The sequence below is a fragment of the Zea mays genome, chromosome 8 (genome assembly GCF_902167145.1).
Source record: "Zea mays cultivar B73 chromosome 8, Zm-B73-REFERENCE-NAM-5.0, whole genome shotgun sequence".
NCBI lineage: Eukaryota > Viridiplantae > Streptophyta > Magnoliopsida > Poales > Poaceae > Zea > Zea mays.
This window is the reverse complement of record NC_050103.1, coordinates 143,920,489-143,940,529: the sequence shown is the minus strand read 5'-3', so window position 1 is coordinate 143,940,529 and position 20,041 is coordinate 143,920,489. Positions and strand designations below refer to the sequence as shown.

The 20,041-nt window shown below is 44.8% G+C and overlaps 2 protein-coding genes and 1 pseudogene across 3 annotated transcripts; 1 reads left to right on the top strand and 2 right to left on the bottom strand.

The window, feature by feature from the left end:
• The first annotated feature begins 683 nt into the window (after nt 1-683).
• Nucleotides 684-4,792, top strand: LOC100191347 (carboxy-lyase). Its single transcript, NM_001136781.2, has 7 exons — nt 684-1,103; nt 1,692-1,789; nt 2,386-2,416; nt 3,326-3,425; nt 3,523-3,593; nt 4,062-4,205; nt 4,280-4,792. The coding sequence occupies exons 1-7, from the start codon at nt 897-899 to the stop codon at nt 4,394-4,396; spliced, it is 768 nt and encodes a 255-aa protein (NP_001130253.1). The 5' UTR covers nt 684-896; the 3' UTR covers nt 4,397-4,792.
• A 3,177-nt stretch (nt 4,793-7,969) lies between these two features.
• Nucleotides 7,970-11,727, bottom strand: LOC100273691 (putative ACR family protein). Of its 2 annotated transcripts, none has more exons than XM_008656373.3 (10): nt 11,345-11,725; nt 11,184-11,270; nt 10,952-11,095; nt 10,625-10,735; nt 10,346-10,541; nt 9,696-9,754; nt 9,527-9,579; nt 9,235-9,457; nt 8,637-8,745; nt 7,970-8,551 (listed from the first exon to the last, which is right to left on the bottom strand). In XM_008656373.3, exons 1-10 carry the CDS (start codon nt 11,438-11,440, stop codon nt 8,286-8,288), a joined length of 1,344 nt encoding a protein of 447 aa, XP_008654595.2. In that variant the 5' UTR covers nt 11,441-11,725; the 3' UTR covers nt 7,970-8,285. The 2 variants fall into 2 exon arrangements, with proteins under 2 accessions (XP_008654595.2, NP_001141575.1); NM_001148103.1 differs by having other exon boundaries at nt 8,083-8,551; nt 11,184-11,245; nt 11,345-11,727.
• Nucleotides 11,728-15,486: 3,759 nt separating this feature from the next.
• On the bottom strand, nt 15,487-18,184 carry LOC103636039 (uncharacterized; annotated as a pseudogene).
• Nucleotides 18,185-20,041: the final 1,857 nt, after the last annotated feature.

Sequence of the window (20,041 nt, the reverse complement as noted above, 5' to 3'; positions counted from 1 at the left end):
CCGAGTCGGTGGCCTCCTTGCCTCCACACGCCTACGCTGTTGCCCTCTCCACTTCGCCATCGCCTCGTTCACCTCCTCCGCTACTGACTGATGAGATACGGGAACACAACTCCTCCACTAGCTACACAGTGTCCAGCCCTGCCATGTAAGACGACAACTTGGAGGTCTCGACGCCAAAGAGCTACTGCTTGTGACACCAGTGCTCATCCTCGTCCGCGTCGATAGTACTACTGAATAAATGGCCAAAAACAATCCTTTGTATTTTGAGATAAATTTTAAATAATATAATATATTTCAAACAGTTGTTCAGAAAAAATAGCACGCGCGGAAATTACAAGTTGACACACCATCAGCTCTTCCAACAAAGTTCACGTAGGTATAAAGACAGGGCCTCCTCGAAAGAAAAGGGTAAATCGCAAGAGAAAAACAAACGCGGATATTAGCACCAGCAGAAAGTAGAAACCATCCTCCTCTGTCCTGTGTCTCTGGAAAAGAAGAAAGAGCAGTAGAAAACAAAAACGAAAAGGCGAGAAAGCACCTACTACCACAGGTGGACCCAGGCAGTCCCAGCAAATTGTTGGACCCACTAATCCAGCCAAGGGGGGCCCCACCCGTTCAACCTCCCAAGCTCACTATAAATTGACGCGTTCTCCAACGCCATCCGCCTCAAGCTCAGGCCGAGGCGGCAGCAGCAGCAGCAACCGAAGAAGCCTTTGTTGCAATCCCAGTCGTCGGAACACTCGAAATTTCCCTGTGTACAGTTGCCTACCCTCCCTCCCGCTCGGCTACACCCACGCGCCCACCTACCCAAAAGAACCGCGCGGCCTCCTTCCCCGGTGCCACCACCTCGTCGGACTCGCATCGATCGGCAGCTAAACAAGCACCCGCCGCGCGCGATGGCAATGGACGCGGCTGTGGCCGAGAAGACCGGCGGAGGCGGAGCGGCCGGGGTCGCGGCGGGCGCGCAGGTGGGGCTGAACGGCGGCGGCGTCGGCGGCGGCGAGAGGCGTTCCCGGTTCCATCGCATCTGCGTGTACTGCGGCAGCGCCAAGGGCCGGAAGCCCAGCTACCAGGACGCCGCCGTCGAGCTCGGCAAGGAGTTGGTACGCCACGGGACCCTTCTCCCTCACGGCCTCACCTAAAAAATCCCGCCTTCACGGTCCAACAAACAAACAAAAAAATCCAATCTTTTCGGGGGTGAATCGCCGCCGCGCGGTCTGGTCTCCCAGCTCCCAGGCAGGCAGCACCACATCAAAATCCCGCGCGCCTCTGTTGCTGCCATCTTGCTTGCCTCGCTCCACCCGACTGCGCCTTTGCGGCCGTGGCGCACGCCGCGCGTCCTTGGGTGATCATGCACCCGCTCTGCGCGGCGAACCTCAGCTCGGCTGCTCGCCGTCGGGGGGAGCCGAAAGGCGCCGCGAGTCTTTGCCGTTTTGGAGGGCGGTGGTGTCGTAGTTGGATGGTCATCTCCCATACTATAATGGAATGGATGGTGCTGCCGCGCCGTCACCGTGAGCCGGTGACCTCATTTGCCTCCGCGGATGAACAATCTTTGCTTCCTTGCTTGGCGCAGCAAAACCCCAATTCTGTAGAAAAAATATCGCATGCTGTTCTTTTTTTTTTCTTCTTTTCTGCATTTCTACGTGCTGTTGCTATTGACGAGTGAATTGCTCGATTTCCTGGTGTGCCAGGTGGAGAGGGGCATCGACCTGGTCTACGGGGGAGGTTCCATCGGCCTCATGGGGCTGGTCTCTCATGCAGTTCATGATGGAGGTCGCCATGTGATTGGGTGAGCATCCTAAGTCCTAATAACCCTTCCTTCCCTCCTCTCTAGAGTCTAGACAAGTTGTGCTGCTGTGTGCGTCGTACCAGACGCTCGCTCTCCTTGATGAGAAGGCGCTCCTGGTCCTGGGTCATGGCTGGCTGCTGCTGTGAGTGCATGCTTGCTGTGCCTTCCTGCGCCAAAATGGTAGCTTTTGATCGCCACAGCCGTGGCTCTGCCCCCCCCTGGGTATGCCTTTGAGACGTGAGTCTCTTGCTGCATCATTTCAGCAGGAGCCATTTTGAATGCAACTGGGTTCGGCTTCATCACAGGGGTAGAATGGAAGTGCCTTTTTGGCCTGGTTTTTCAAAAGGCCACTCGGCTGCCTGCTCTAATTGCGAGTTGCAATGTACGAGGGGGGTGCTCTCTTCCTAGGCTAGTCTGCTTCTCTCTCTGAGTCTCTCTTGCAGTGGCGTGCCTAGCTAGCCTGAGCTGCTAAGCCCTGGCTTCCCAGTTTTCCTGCAACGGGAACGGCCATGGTCTGGTGCTTCTACCCGCTGGACTGCTTCGTGCTAGAAACAAACTGACGTGCCTTTCTGTTTCGCCTCTTTCCTTGACTGCAGGGTCATACCGAGGTCCTTGATGCCCAGAGAGGTGAGCCTGTCTCTTCTACTACTACGTCCTGGAGACTTTGCATGCGTTTGATTTCTGATGCTGTGCTGTCTTTGGAATGCATATTTGGCTCCTTTCGTGATGCTGGGCTTGCATCTGATGAGTGAACAATACTAGACACCAAGTACCAATAAATTAATGACAAGGGGGCCTCTTGTCTAGGGAGACACGATGCATTTATATCGATCACATGAATCTAACGCTCCTGACTTTAAACATCGTGTGCCTGTACTTCAAATAGGTATTCAGGCTTTATGATTTTTTTTACCGGTTTACTACTGTGCTGGCTCTTCGTCTTCAGGCATAAATAAGAGCTCCCGCATGAGTGGGTGGGTTCTGCGGATGGATAAACCGGCCCGCCCTCCTCCGTAAATGTTGGGAGGTTATTTCAAACACGTGACCCGATGATTGGAAGCAACCCAGTTTTTAAGGAACTATTTTTTATCTTTTAGCTAGTAGAGGTCAGCTTCCTGGTTTTTAAAAAAACCCCAGAATCTAATTTCTATAAACTATATATTTGGATACACCTCAATTTATATAAACCAGTTTTTTAAAAACTTGTTTTTAGAGGGGGCCTTAGTGTGACAGCTGTCACTACCGTTGTCCCAGTCACGCCCTTCTATGCTGGTTTTACTACTGCACTTGCATATGTCGTGTGACTGTTGTGTTTTACTTGTTCCAATGCACTTGTACTTGTATGCTGAAAAAAAAGGAGATTTGGTCCAGGTCGGTGCCCTTGACTAGGGCTTTTATGTGCAGTATAAGATAAGAAGGATGAGGCCACCGTGGCACCGCATTTCTAATCTCAGTAGAGCATTTTGTTTAAGTATGTTCAAAAGTAGTGTAAAGATATGGATGCTTAGATTCTTGATATCTTCTTCTCTTGTGCAGGTAACTGGCGAACCTGTTGGAGAAGTGAGGGCGGTCTCTGGCATGCACGAGAGGAAGGCGGAGATGGCCCGTTTTGCTGACGCCTTCATAGCGCTACCTGGTATGCTTCTTCATAGCGCAAATTTCTCGCAATTTGATTGATGGATGGCCATGGGGTTCCCAAATTCGACACGCTCTCTCTTGGCTTCACTTTGCAGGCGGCTACGGAACTCTGGAAGAGGTGCTTGAGGTCATCACCTGGGCGCAACTAGGAATCCATAGGAAGCCGGTAACAACTGATCCTGATATATACCTTGTTGGATCCAAACAAAAAAAAATGCTCCCAATAGTTGAGCATCATGTGCGGCGCTGAATTCTTTTTGTTGTACTTGCAATCCTGTGGTTTATCACAAAGTCGTTAGATTAGAGATACTGCGATCTTTTTGTTTTTTTGGCTGACATCTTGCCTTGGCCATGGCTTCGTGGCGCACGGTGTGCCCATGTGATAAGCTTGGGTTTTTGATGATTAGTCTAGTTTAGCACCCACAGTTGTTTTAATCGGAACATAATGGGGGAGCATGCGATCTGCACTCTCCCTTGTTTATACGCCTTGTCGACTTGTTGATTGCCTCATGGATGTTTTGACAAAGGTAGAGCAGAGTGATCCTGATGGATCTTGGTACTCGTTTCGAAGGGAATGTGCAGTTGGCAACCTCCCTAAACAATGCCTCATGATAGATGTCCACCACCTGCGCAGGTTGGGCTTGTGAACGTGGATGGGTTCTACGACCCGTTGCTGTCCTTCATCGACATGGCCGTGAACGAAGGGTTCATCAAGGAGGACGCTCGGCGCATCGTCGTCTCAGCTCCCACGGCGAAGGAGCTTGTTCTCAAGCTTGAGGTGGAAACTTAAACCCGATTCCCCCCTCAATCTCCAAGTAGAGCGGACGGGTTTCTCACGTGCGATTCTCGCAGGAGTATGTTCCGGAATACGAGGTCGGTTTGGTGTGGGAGGATCAGATGCCGGCGGCGGAGCTGGAGAGCCCGGGATCGCCTCCTCCTCGTCTCTGGACGTCGGCTGCCCTTCTCTGACCAGTTGCTGACCGACAGCGGCCGGATCTCAAAGTAGTAGGCATCTATGCTGATATATATATACTAATCTAATTAACCAACAAGAACGGGACGTCGTCGTCTACCTCTAGCTCTAGACTCAGCCTGTTGATTTGTTCTTTTGGGATGGGTGACAGTGTTTACCTTAGCATCGTTAGCCGCAGTGCAGTGCGTCTCTCTGTCATCGCTGATCTTTTGGGCTTTTGCTCCTATAGGAGCAGGAAGGAAGGCATGGTATGTATGTATATTCCGGGTACGTGGCGACGGACCTGATCGGCTGTTCTTGTTCGCTCGCAGCCTCGCACTCGCACTGTGTGATGGAATGGGATGATGATGTACTGTGTCCGGAACAAACAAACAAAAAAAGACTAATTATGCAATGTAATCGATTCGTTTCTAATCTAATCAGAGCTCTGCCTCCTTCCCTTTTGAGAGCCTTTTGTTTTACCGGCGGGTGCGGTTCCGTCGTCGCTGTCGGGGGCCTGGCAGCGGATGCGACTGGAATCCGGCCGTGCGTACGGTGTCGGCAGCGGGGGACAGGAGGACAAGCCGCGGCGGCGACCGGAGTGGCACCTGTCGCGAGCTTTCGGTTGGCCGTGCTCTTTTCTTTTTATTTTCTCTCCACAGAGGAAAGCGGGCGAGCTTTGACATTGCTCATCAGGTGTTCCTTGACAGTAGTAGCTGTAGCCTGTAGGTAGGCACCGAAACAGAGTAACGGCGTCAGAGCGGGTACCTTAGCTTAAGTGAGGGTGGGATCAAATCCCATCACAACAAAAACATGTAGCGGTACTGATCGTCGGACTCGGTTTCTGTTCTCTCCGATCCCGTTGCGAGCGTGACGAACACACGGTGTTCCACTAGTATCACTATTCACTACAGTAGCATCGTCTTCAGGCTGCCGTCCCGTCTAAACACGGCAAAAAAAAGACTTATATATATGATATCTTCAAAATATTTATAACTTTGTTATAGACTAAAAAATTATATTAGAAGGAAAAATCAATATTTTTCTATTACTTTTGTGAAAATATAAAAAATATTGGAGCATGAAATAACCATTTAAACGTTAGTTATCTAAATTGTGCCTCACTTCTTGCCGACCATTCGGGCCATGTTGAACTGGCCCGTTTTCCTTCGTGTCATTCTTTGTTCTCTTATTTTCGTGTCGTAATGTGTCAGCTCCAAGTAGTCCGTCCCACACTTTCAGGTCTATTTAGAAGCATATTAGGCTGCCTTCAGCAACTTCACTATCTCATCCCCTATCTCATTCTCTATTTTAAATTTCATCCGACAAACAGTATCAAACAGTGTCATATACAGTGTCACGTTCCATATTTTACGAATGTGGATTGATGTTGAATTATACGAATGTGAATGTGGTCTATGATTGTAAATGTCGCTCGTGAATGTGAATGTGTAATTGTTTTACGTTGAGGGCTCTATCCAGCTAAGACACGTTCGTGAAGAGAAAAAGGGCCGCCGACTTGCTAGTTGGTGTACTACAGTCTACACGCACATGCCAAGCGGACAGGCCTGCACCGGTGGTGGCTTGGGTAGGCTCCATGTATTACCAAGCTGCCCAGTGATTCGTCGGTAATAGACGGCCGAAAGACTACCGGGTTTTCCCATCAAAGTCTACGCGATACGGGTATTTTCTTTTGCTGTTTTGTTTGACGGCGGCGGCTTTGGTACCACCATGTCAGAGTATGCGTAGTTGGTATCGAATAAATACTTAACTGACCGGAAATTAGCATACCTGAAAGTATTTAGTACACGCATTTTTGACCGGTTGACTTGAACCGGTTGCTTACTTGGTTTACGCGAATGCTAATCTATTGTCCCCTTGGAGGCAAAGCTCCGAAGCAGATGCCATCATCATCATTTTTTTAACAGAAAGAGGATCCCCCCCCCTATTTTATTAAAATATAGGAACAAAGTTTAACATAATCTAAGTCTACCAACTACTAATTATTAGGTCTCATAGCCACCAACAGAATCAAACCTATCCAGAAGCATTTTGGATCACGGGATTCTAAACAAGCAGCTAGCAACACAGATAAACTAAGTCCACAGAAAAAACCGACAGTTATCAACAGTTTTTGGTAAGGCCCCAACTAAACCAACATCCAGATCAAAAATGCCCATGGAAGCCAAAAAGACAGTAAAAGCTGGAGCGTGTATCTGACAGCAGGAACAAGCAGCCCTCACCTAATCTTAATTACATAGACGTTTATCCACAGACCGAAGCTTCAGTTGAAAATCTCTTTAGCAATTCTTCTGATAAGGGAGCTTCCTTCATTCAAGATCTTGTTGTTTCTTTCTGGAGAATGGCCCAAGAGTCCAATAAAAAACAACAAAGAAATGGAATGTTAGCAGAATTAACAGGATTGATGCTATTAAAACAACAATCGTTTGAATTTTTGGGAAGCGATAAAGACGTTAAGGCCATTTGAATCACTTTTCAGGTGAAAGTGGCTACCTGGCAATCATAAAATATGTGCTTAGTTGTTTCAAGGCAGCCACACCAATCACAGTTTACATTCTCTTGCCATTTCCTTTTTTCAAGTTTTCTTTGGATAAAATCTTGTCTTTTAAAATCAGCCATAGAAAAACTCTGATTATCTGAGGAATTTTAGATTTTCATATAAACCAATATGGAGCTTTGGTCATATTATTTTTGTAGCTTTTGTACATCGACTTCACTGAAAATCCTTTCTTATCTAGCAACCAAGAAGGCTTATCATCCCTGTCCATAAGACAGTACAATTCATAACTTTTTTTTCCAATTCTTCCAACTGTTTAGCCCCATCTCCAAATAACCTCCTTCTAAAGGTTAAGGAATTACAGTCCGAGCTCAGAGCTCAATTCACATTTATCTCTTTATTAAGAGATAACTCAAAAAGTCGGTTATATTTCATTAAGAAGGGGGTATCACCACACCAAGTGTCACACCAGAAACTAGTAGAGCATCCATTTCCAATAATCATTTTTCTGTTGGTGCAATGTACATCCTTAATGTCAAGGACACCCCTCCAGAACTTCTCCTTGCTTTTAAAAAAAAAAAAAACACATAAGGGTTTACCCTTCATGTATTTCTTTTTAACTAACGTTTGTCAAAGACCCTCATCATTTTCAAGCTTCAACAACCATTTAGTTAAAAGGCTAACATTCATGCATCTTAGATTTAAGATGAAGGCCCCCACTATCTTTAGTAGTGGACAGAGTCCCAATTCACCAGATGATATTTTTTATTATTACTTTCTCCATACCACAGTAATCTCTTCCTATAACCCAATTCACCAGATGATATTTTTTATTATTACTTCCTCCATACCACAGTAATCTCTTCCTATAAATATCCATCTTCTTCAGAACAGAGGAGGGAGCTATAAGTAAACATGAAGCATATAAGGAGAATACTCCCTCAGTTTTTTAGTTGTCGCTGCATAATTCAATTTTGCACTATTCAGCGACAACTAAAACGAAACGAATGGAGTATTAGACAAGCTACTATTTATAAAGCATCATCATCATGTAGTGCAGTACTGTACCATCTAAACAGGCTGACTCTGCAGGCCAAGTGGCCAACAGACGCACGCTTCTTTCTCAGGGGCTGCACGTCTCGAATAATAGCGTGCAGAGGCCCATTTCGACAGGAGAGGAACATTGCGATTGTAATGGCATAGGACACAATTATGAGCTGTTTCAGTCGAGTAGGTACCCTCCTTCCGTCCGTCACAAAATAACGAGACCATGTTTTGCGTGTACATGAGAAAAAGCAGAGAAGAATTGGCTGATCTGATCATCAAAACCCCTCGACAACGCTGCTACATTCCAACAGAACGGGGAAAGCTATGCCCGAGCCGGACCCTCACTCGAACGGAATGGGCGTGCCCTGCTTCTTGTTGACAATGGCCATGGCCAAGTACCTGGTGCCCATTCCAACAGGTGCCGCCTGGTCCTCGGGGCCTTCCCAGAACGGGGCTTCCCCGTCTCCAACCAGTCGCCAGTAGCCCGTCCGCAATGATTCCGCCTGCTCCTCGGTGCAGTTCTGCAGGAGAGCTTCTACCCTGAAGTTGATGCCGAGAGAACCCAGGAACTGGGACTGCGTCATTGGCCCATGGACCGAGATATCGTCTGCGCAAGTTACGAGAAAAAAAAAATTCTCGTGTAAGTAACTGTTGATACCAGCAAAAAGTAGAGTAATAACGCCAGTGCATACCTGAAGCTTCCTCGGCGGAGCGCTTGATCGAAGCAAAATCAACGTAGGCACTCAAATCAGCGGAGCCAGGATCGTCTAATATGTCCACAAACTTGTGTTTGCGGATGGCCTGTATTTATTCATTATAGTTTGCTTAGTTCCCAGACCATTCATCCGGTATCATGAAAGATATGTCAACCAAAAAACTCCGTGAGGTTAGCTCTCTGTGTGCTAAACAATGCATAAGTTCAGGACCTTGGATTTCGCTACTACTCTTTCCAGTCTAAAAAAAGTACTGCTTTTTGAATCAACAGTCCTCAAAGCACAACTTTGATCATTTACTAATGCACTATATTTACACAATCTAGTAAAATCACAACTTTGATCATTTACTAATGCACTCAAATCTACTCTTTCCATGTACGCATAGTAAGTATTCTAAAATATTCAGAACAACAGCAACATATCTTTTTTTTTTGTCTGATTGTATAGAGCATGTGCCTACGAAATCAACAAAGACTAGCTTCCAGCTTCAAGAATATATGTTGCAGTAGTACCAAACAGGCAACATTTTGAATTTACTTTTGGCACAATGAATGAACTGATTTAAAATCCAAACCTGGAGACTATCGGACACTATTCCATTTTTTCCATAGTCAATAATAAGAGCGCCTCCGCCGTCCGAACTAATTCTATCTGCAATTTGTTCGGTAAGCTCCATTGCTTTGGGGCAGACTTCAATGTGCTCAATCTTCTCAAGCTCCTCGGAGCTAGCCCAACCACAACGCTTGGCGAGGTAGATTAAAGAGGCTGTGGGATGGGGAGACAAAACAAACCGAAACCTGCTGCAAAGTAAGCATTACACGTTTCCTTACGGTTACAATTACATAAACATAGCCTGTAAAGCTTACAAAGAATCTTCTGCAATATCCACCATCTTTTCGCACCATCCACGTGATGCTTTCTGTACAGGGAGGGAGGGAGGGGGAGAGAGAAGGAGAGGGAGATTATTCAGTGCAATGGCTATAAACTCAGTTGGTGATGGATAACCACAATAAGAACTTAATCATGGGAACAAACCTGAAACTGATGGATTGGTAAGGCATCATAGAATTCATGTGCAATGATTATGGTTGGTGCTGCATATAATAAGATGGTTACAAATATTAGAAACATAAACTAGCCGATCAGCAATGGTAAGGTGGATGCTTTAGACCAGTGACAAGGTGTACCAACACTTGTGTAATCTCAATTTTACCTTTACCTACAACTACAGGAGTGGGTTAAGATTACTCCCATCATTACTGGATTTGTTAACAGTAAGTTGAGGCAAATAGCTGTTATTGTTGGTCCTCCTTAGAAAAGTAAACCGCAGTTTTATAAACCAATACTGCTGCTCCTTTTCATACATGATGGCAGATTCAGAGATTCCATAAGCCAATAAAATAGGTGTGAGTGTCCGAGCATGTTTGAATACCTAGGATTTTTCATATTAACTATAGCTAGGGAATTGACTGACTCTGATTAAAGACCCTAAAAGTGTCACTAATCTCATTAGGAAAATTGTCTCGAAATTTTTGCCCAATATACATTAAGATGAATGGTGGTGTAAAAGTCAATTACACAAGTGTTTCTGATAATATCAACTTCTGTAGAGATCATTAATTCAAAACCAAAAGGTTGAAGGTGAAAGAACCAGTTAGAACTTAGAAATGAAAAGAGCCTCATACATCCTGAGGGAACCTGTTCGAGGGAGGCATGCCAACAAACAGGGGCTCCACAAATCTTGCTAACTGTTCTCTTGCCATCACCAACATGTTCATCTTCACATTTCAGAGTATTATACTGGATTTTTTGCAATGTAGGGCTGCACTCAACTAAGTTAATGCTCAGTGCCTTGGTGAAGTTAGCAAACTTGGCCGATCCCTGTTCAAATAAGACATCCACTAAGAAGTAAGAACAACACAGTGTAACTTAAATACATAACAGACGCTAGCAATAAAACACACCCTAAGTAAATCAGCCAAGAGTGTTCCTCGTCCTGGGCCAAGCTCAATCAGATTCACCTTCGCTGGCTTTCCCATTTGCTCCCAGAGGCACATTGCCCATACACCAATCATCTGTGCCAAATAAATTCAATAGCAGCACAATCGGTTCATGAATCTCATTAATGCCTTGTTAGTTTGAAAAAAAGAGAGCACATCTTATGGCTGCAACGCTATACTTGAAACCTAGAGTTCATTACTGGATCGTGATTAAATAACTAAATACAGCACAGTGCAATGTTCTTCACACTAGTGTTGACAAAGCAATTGATTAGTGAGCACCAGTTTTACCTCTCCAAACATCTGGCTGACCTCTGGCGAGGTGATGAAATCCCCTGATTCCCCAAACACGTCACGGTTGATGTAGAATCCTGACTGTGGGTTCGTCAGCACCTCCTCCATGTATTCAGCTATGCTGATTGGCCCACTCCGAAACTAACGCCACCACAATCACATCGAAATGGACAATTAACATTTCCCCAACGCGAGCAACAGTGATTAACATAGAAACAGAAGCTGGCACCTTTATGATGCTCTTGATGTGCTTGACGAGCTCGGATTCCGACGACGGCTCGTGCGAGTGCTCTGCCGCATTTTGACACAACAACACCTATTATCAGATAATCAGAAACCCGAAACCCAGACACCAGTGCTCGTGAAAGAGAAGAGGCGGACGGAGCGGACCTGTGGGGTTGTAGAGCCCGGAGCGGTCGACGGAGATGCTGAGCCGGGCACCTGCATCACCATTGGAGATCTCGGGGAGGTCTCTGTCCTCCGCATCCTCCTCGTGGCAGGCAGCTGAAGACGAAGAAGGCGGTGAAGAGGTAGTCGGGGCAGACAAGAAGCGGGCGCGGAGGAAGGGGGCGATGGGAGGAAGAAGGCGCCGGTGAGTCGTGTTTCCGCAGCCACCGCCCGAGATACGAGGGGCGAGGCGGCGGAGGAGGGCGGCGGAGCCACGAAGCATCTCGACGGAGAGAGAGAGAAGTGAATTTGTGAACGGAATGGGCAATGGGCCGGAGCGGGAAGAGACGGATGCGTGGACTTCACTCGGGCCAGTTCACGGTCGAATTGGTCTGGCTCAGGGAGAATTTGCATATCGAGAGGGTTTACAAATTCACAGATGCAGTAAAAAGGAAAATATACATCTTGCCTCTCTTAACTATTATAAAAATCAATCTTTTTTCTTCATTATAAAATTGGATGCAGCTTTTTTACTCATCTCTTAAAACCGGTAACATGATCCCATAACTGTTTCCCGCGATGCTTTTTCTTTTTTCTTTTATATTTGTTTTGACATAATATTTAAAAGTTATACTAAATTATATAAAATGATAAAATAAAAAAACTAATTTTTTAAAACTTCACTTGAGAATATTCACACATTGAACATATTATGTAGTGTGATACTATGATTTAGTACAAAACTAATGTTGTAGTTATAGATCTATATTTTTTAATTAATTTATAACGGTATGTTTTATGATCAAATTGTGATCAAAGTTTTATGGTAAGCTAATCATTGCATTCTTGAGTTGCATGAAAAAAATCATGCATTGTATCATGCATTACTGTTATTTACCTAGGCTATGCTTATTAAATAGTCATTAAACAATAAAAGTGTGTAAAATAGAAAATATACGTTCTCCATATATAATTTAAAGTAGACTAGAGGGGTGAATAGACTAAACCTGAAAATTATCATAACAAACTTCGAGATAATGCTAAATCTACAGTTCAACTGGTGCAGGTCAGTTCAACTGCTATAAAGACAAATTGAACTACTCGGAACCATTCCAACTGGTAGAATAAATCTAGACTATGAATTACGCGGAAATATAATATGGATCTCTTATAATGGAAAACACAAGGGATAAACTAAGTGTGGATGATGAGAAATACGGGAGTTAATTCACCACAAGATCCACACGGCGAATAAACCTACATGTCTATCTTACCAAATTAAAATCACAATCACATATCAAGCAAGAACACAAGACACAATATTTTATCCCGAGGTTCGGCCACACCACAAAGTTGCCCTACTCCCGTTGAGGAGCCACAAAAGGTCGAATCTTTTTCAACCCTAATCCTCCACAACCCGACCACCGAGGTCAAGGGATTCTTTTCTCAAACTTCCTCACAAGAGTGGTGAATACAAACTTATTGGGGTCGTCCACAAATTTGGAGACTCCCAAGCAACCTCAATCCGTCTAGAAATCCTAGGGTTTCAAGAACAACAATATCGCACAAGAGGTGTTTGCAACAATCTCAAGGGATGAGAATGAGAGGGGAGAGGAAAACCAAATCCGAAAGCACAAGCACAAACCTTACACCAAAGGGGCTCCTTCAATCGATTTGATTTGAGAGCTAGATCGGGTGTGAGAGGTAGAGAGGGAGTGCATTTGTTTCAAGTTAGGTGAGCAATAAGTGTGTAGGCGACCAATAGTTATGAGGAGAGAGATGTGAGGGGTATTTATAGACACTCCTCAAAAAGAGCTGTTGGGCTCAATTTTTTTGTGGAGGACCGGTTCAACCACTCTGGCTAACTGTTAGTCTGTCAGCCAGTCTGATTGGCAGACTGCTGGACAGACTGGTCAAATTGACCTAACGCCGATTGAACCGGCCCACAACCACCCTGGTGTCAGCTGACAGACAGTCTGCCAGGTCAGACTGGGTAGAAGACCTAGTGATCGGTTGAACTGTCCTGGGACCGGTTCAACTAGTTTTGATCAAAAAGTTTAGTAGAGAAACCCCAGTTCAAATTGTGGGCTACAATCTTTGTATGTCTCTTGAACTTTGTCTTGGCCAAGCAGATCAACTATCTTATTGATGGTCGATACTAGGTCACCGTCGGCTTCCATTGGGTATTCGTGATTTTTGGAAAAGTAAGACATGTATTTTAGGATGTAATAATGGTAACTTGTGCATATTGACAGAGTGTAATAAAAAAATTGGTCATACACCTTGGGTTTGATAGGTGAGTCGGGCAGCATAGGAACATGAGCTTGATCGATTTTGATAGAGATGTCTTCAGACATGCTGTGCATCTTATCACTGCAGTGATCAGTTGCATTAAGGTCATCTGTGTGCACCTCAAAATTTTCAGATTGCGTATTTGCTTCCGGCATCACATCATCAGCTGCACCCGTGTGCAGGTCATTGGGAATGTTGGCATCAGACTGGGTAGGTTGTTCTGCAAAATTCAAAAAAAAGGTGTTGCAAACTTATAGTCATTACTAGTTGAGTGCCCGTGCGTTGCTACGGTAGTAAAAAATTTGTATGAAACATATAAACGGACGGGCACTCACCTAGTATGAAATGATGTTAAGTAGTTATTAGCAATATGATTTACGATTTTACCAAACCAATTGAAATGGAGCAATAAAAAACTAACCATGGAGGAAATTAATTATTCTAATGCGATGGTGGGCATCCAATCAAGCGGGTGAAATCAGAATATAAAATATGACAAGATAAAAAAACATTTCACTAATCTATTTTTTAAGCTTACAGTTAAAATTTTCTTAATCAGCAGTGAATAGTTTTCGAGTGGTAGTGCCATCCAAGCACTCTGAAGATGCTTCTTAATTAATCAAACTGAACCAGATCATTTAAGTAGAAGAGAGTCTGTCTGGAGCTTCAGGACACAAACAGCACAACTACTTAACTGATTAACGTGGGTCACTGTTTAAAGCTGGAACCAACTTCTATATCTATAAAATAGTTACAAACCAAAGAAAAACTAAACATAATGCTTACAACAGACCGGAACATATTTAATTTGACAACCAGCTATCAATTAACTAAGTGTTATGACTTATGACTTGGACGATATGTTGTACACTAAATCTCCCCAAACTTTCCAGCATAATTTATGGTTTTAGGCATTCTCCTTCTAGCGAGCAAAATATGCACAGTTTCTTGAATCGTACATAGAATACATATATGCCAGAAAAGACCATGAAATAAATGTTGTAAGTACATGTGGTATTGAACTAAACCTTGTTATGCTTTGAGGCCCTGGAATCCCCTGTGTCCTGTTCCATGCCTTCAACCAATGCAGAATGTGAAGTGAGTGCATTATCTGATGAACTAAGGGATGAATCAAGGTCAATAACTGGAGCAATGGCAAGAGGAAGGGCATGGTGTTGTCCACCCTCTGACTGAAAGGCAGTCACTTGGATTTTTCCAACCTGTGTGGATAACAAAATCAAGTTAAGCAGTACTAATAAATGATACTTGTATTTTAAACAGGATATGAATATGTTATTCAAATGGAGTTTATAAGCATTCATACCTTTTGAGCATCTTCACTGAAACAAGAAAATATAAGGCCCACAAAGCCTGTATCCAGCAACTGAAACATTGTTTGGGTCCGAACATCTGGAAAATACGACTCATGGGGATTATACAAAATATAGTTTAAACTATTGTAGATGGGAAGCATGTCACAGGAGAATGAAGAGAAACACATATATAAGCAAACCCTACAGCCGAAAATGATCATCGACACCAACATATACTGGTAGTAGTTTCGGTTTCATGGAAAAAACACAAATGACATGAAGAGCTTCTCAAGGACTTAAGATGTCAGAGCATCCAACACGGTATCCTACGAGCCATTTGCAATTTTGCCATTATCATTTGTGGGCTTCGCCATTATGCCATCGGACCCACAAATCATAGACACAGATGGTCCCACCAGTCATAGACACGGGATGGCATAATAACAGGCAGCCAAATTTGAGAGTGGCAAAACAGCAAATTTCTCGTATCCTACATTAGACGAACAATAGATTACATGGTCATATATATATATATATGCTACAATTTCCACATTGTCTTTTTGGAACGGCTGGCCAACCTAGACTGCGATGTCATGCTGGATGTGCCGGAGTAAGACAGGGGTTACGATGTCTGGAGAGCTAAGCTGGGGAAGATGGCCTTCAGACGGCATCACCTCCACGATGGAGTCGCCACCAAGGTGCCTGTGCAGGTACTCAGACACCACAACTGGCACCGCGAGATCCTTGGTGCTCTGAACAATGTGGCATGGGACACTAACGTGCCGGAGGAGGCTGCGCACATCGCTCTGGAAGATCGTCTGGGCAACATTAAGTGCAATGTCCGGACGTATATTGAAGAGTGTCCTGCTAAACTCCTGAACTGCCACTGATTCCATATCTCCTCCAACACACAGGGGTGCAAAACCTAAGCACCAGGCCTTGTAGTTTGATTGCATCGCCTCAAACAGCTCATCCAGCTCATCTTGCTCGAACCCGCCATAGTAGTCCACATCGTTGAGATACCTATTTCGTCAAAAACAGAATTGAATAGGTGAGAGTAAATACAAGATGCAGTTAATACGTAAACAAAACCAGAAAAAGATAGAAGAAAACAGAGATCCAAAGAGCATAAAAATGATTCATCATATATAAAAAAAGAAACTTATCAAGTAGCATAAGTGAAATTCATTTCTAAGTTTTATAATATCTAAGGAAGGTTCAGATGAAGTTATGACTTGAGACAAAAAATTGTGATTTAATACCACTGAAACCTAACTTTATTGCAAAGAACACTGGCATGTGCCATCATACTATATATAATCATATAAGGAGCCAAGGAGGGGCTACCCTAGTGCAATATGACGTTAATTTATAGATCAAATGCCCATGTTTCACTATGATCTGAATTTTGCTGCAAGATGATCAACTGAGAGTAACTTCCAAAAAATGACTCTTGTGACATTTGCAAATTAGTACACATGTAAATCATGTGGTTAGAGGGCAATGGCACTGTGGATTCAACATGACCCTTCAGTATTTCACTCAAGTAAAATGTGGAAACTGTGGATTACTCAATCAAAATAGAAGGCCAATAATTTTTTTTTATGAAACAGGAGGGGTGGATACCCCTACTGGAACTAATTAAAGGAAATATATACAAGGAGTTTAAGGAGTTACAATTGAAAATTACATCTTTACTAATCTAAATGGTTTCGCCAGGAGCTAATGGTAGAGAAATTTTTTTCCTTCTGCATTCTATGAAGTCATATCAAAAAGACCTTTGAACTTATTGTAGCAGTTCATAACTGAAGGCTCTATGCCTTGGAAGAAGGCCAATAAAATTACTACGAAGGTTTATATCTGTTGTAGCCATGTAAAATCTGGAACTTGAACTTATGATTCAAGGATCAGTTAGAAACAACTTTAGGAGTTTATTAAGAGAGCAAAATTTCAGTGACTTCACACATCCCAAGTTGTTAATGTCTCCTCCCAAAAAACACATAATCTCTGTTTGAGAGAAATTAAATGAAAGGAAAGGACCATTAGTGGTTTTTCAGGAAAATAAGACATGAGACGGAGCATTCTAAAAGGATTCAGTTATTTCATTACACAATAAAATGAACTCCAAACACCAACGTACCAAGAAGTGTACACACTTGCACTTTCCTTGCCAGCAAGTGAGTACAAGTCGAACTTAAATCTCAGATCCAATCCATATGATTTTACCATATAGTGGGAGGTATCCAAAGACCAATGTCCTCCAATAGCATTTGCCAGTTAAACTCCAAGGCTCGCTTTAACATCCCTAAATATCACCAGATGGCATTATAATTGTTAACAAAAAAGTATAAATATGTCATCATAGCAACTTCAAGTAAGCTCCCGTACTTGAATCTTCACTGAAAGAGGCCAAAATTTGATAAATTCTTAGAAGATGTACTTCTCATGTCCCTAAGCTTCCCAACACGCCATGCTTCTATAGCTTCTGGCATATATTAGAAAAACGAAGGGAAAATATTTTATTTTAGGTTAGTAAACATCTCATTACAGTTCACGCTTATTCCAAAATACGCCTTACAAAGAAGTAAGCGAAAACAAACTCATATGTTATCCCTGGGTGCTGACATACAAACCTTGTTGTTCCGTGGTATTAGAACCTTCCCCCAAATCGTGCAGTATCTGCAGAGTCTCCAGTGAAACTTTCTGCTTCAGCTCCAGCGGCAGCCCTTTTCGTGTCTTCTCTTCCCTCGCGAATGCCTTCGCAGCTTCTTCACCTTCTCGCACCAGAGGCCAAAACCCAATGTCTCAAAAGCTTCAGATCACCGCTTCAATGGAACATCTGAACAAATTGAATTCCAGACACAAGAGCTCTGTAGGACAGCTATTACCGCTTCAATGAGCTCGACGGGCTCAGCTGCGCGGCGAATCCAGATCGACTCATCCACCCACCTCATGTGCTCCCTGGAATACTTCAGCTCCCCGCCTAAAGCCACAGGCACGAACTTAATCGGTGGATTAATTTGTTCAGAACAATCACATGGACTAACAGTGAGCTGACGAGAGAGAGAAAGAGAGTACGTTTGGGTGCAAATGCGAAGGAGCCGGGAGCGTAGAGCGCGCGGGTCACGAGCAGCGTGGCGACGAGGTTGGCCACGCAGAGGGCGACGGTGGCGCGCCGGCAGGTGCACCACCTCGCTGCGGCGGCCGCGCGGCCACCGAGCCACAAGGCCCTCACCATGGCATCACGGGTGGAGCTGGCGGGGGCGGGATCACTGTGACGCCTCGCGCGACATCTCGGCTGCCGGGGAAGGGGGCGCGGTGAATGCCGTCACCGCCAGGTATGGAATGGGGCATGTCGCAGACGGAGGAGAAGGAATGGGGAATTGGGGATACCGACCTTGAGGTAGTAGGGGAAGCTGGGATCGCTGCAGCCGGGCTGGGGGCATGGATCGCGCGGCGAGCCGAGGGCATGGTGAGGCGGGGGGCGTCGGGGTGGGGGAACGCCCTTGCTGTGCGGGCATCGCGACGTCGCGGAGAGAAGCACGGGCATCGCGGCGTCGCGGGGGTGGGTGGACTCCTTTCCTCGCTCGGGGATGGCGGGCGGGGGCGGGCGGACTCCTTTCCTAGCGCGGGAATGGCGGGCGGGGGCGGGGGAAGCTCCGCCTCGTTGATCAGCGCCCCGACGGGGACCTCGGCGTCGGCGTGCAGAAGTTGCAGATCTGAAGACGTGGTATGGGGGGAAGAAGGGGAGGGGCAGCGGTCACGAATCGGGATGGGGCGGGGGCGCTCACAGACCTGCGCAGGGCCGGTGGACGCGGAGGCAGGGCGTCAAGGCGAGAATGGAGGGGCGCGGGGGCGAGAACGACGGCGCAAAGGATGTCGGGGAGGATGGGGCGCGAGCATCCTGGGCTGGCATCTCGGCGGGGATGACGGGAGCGGGGGCATGGTGAGTGGTGGACGCCCTCCTTGGACCCTTATAGGATAGTAGAGATTATCTATAAGTTCTTTCATAGGTGATGTTTGAGATGTATAGTAATGCATAAATTGTTACTAGTATGTGCGTAAATTAGTAATTTTGTGTATTATATATAAATTTTACATGTAGACATGCAATTGCTGGTGCACATGTCCCTATTTATAGTGTAATTATTGTACCGAAGTTGCTATGTACATAACCAAAACATACAAAAAAACTCAATCACCTATTTGAGTGTCTTGTTGTTGGGAACCTTGAAACTGTGACCGGAGTCGAACGACATCATCAATCATGTATGCGAACGTCTCAGCTAGCTGGAGCTGCTTTGATACTAATTTGCGGTGAGCCCGTTCAAGCGTTGCATAGTACTTGTCAACCTCTTTGTCATGAGCTTTCAACAAAGAGTCAAAACTAGAGCGGTATGGCGGCGGAAGGCAAATAACCTTGCTAGAGATCAAGTCCTTCATGCGAGGAACATGAATATGGAACGTATCATTTGCTGGTCGTTCAGAAGCAGCAACATACCATGTGTCTGTCCTGTTACGGAACTAATCAAACAGTAACAAACACACGTAGTTACTAATCAAACAGTAACAAAACATAAAAAATGGGTGCATAAATTGCATAAAAGAATCTGCTTTTGAATATGGGAATGAACTTACATGACAATGACCATACGTTTCGCCAGCATGACGAGGCTTCCTCATGTCAGCCTTGGTCAGTGAATCAATTGTCTCTTTATCAAAGTATTTAATACGTGGAGTGCCATATTTGTTCTCTGGAGCTACCTCGTGATGGAGATGGTCTAGATAATATATCTGAGAAATTTACAAACAAATAACAGATATCAACGAAAAAAAATTTATCTGAAAAGTTAGCCTAATTACATTTTACGAATATGAACATAATAGTCACAGGAATTACCACAATGACTATGGAGCACCCATATATCGTAGCGGTGACATGATTAGTGTTCCTTTTATGCCATTTTGCAGCAACCTCACACAAATTGTTAAATACTAACTGGCACCAATAGATGTCTAGGAGCCGGTCCATGTCTTCTGTCATTAGAACTTCGTTGTTGGAGATTGACCATGAAGAAGTCGGGAACAACAACTG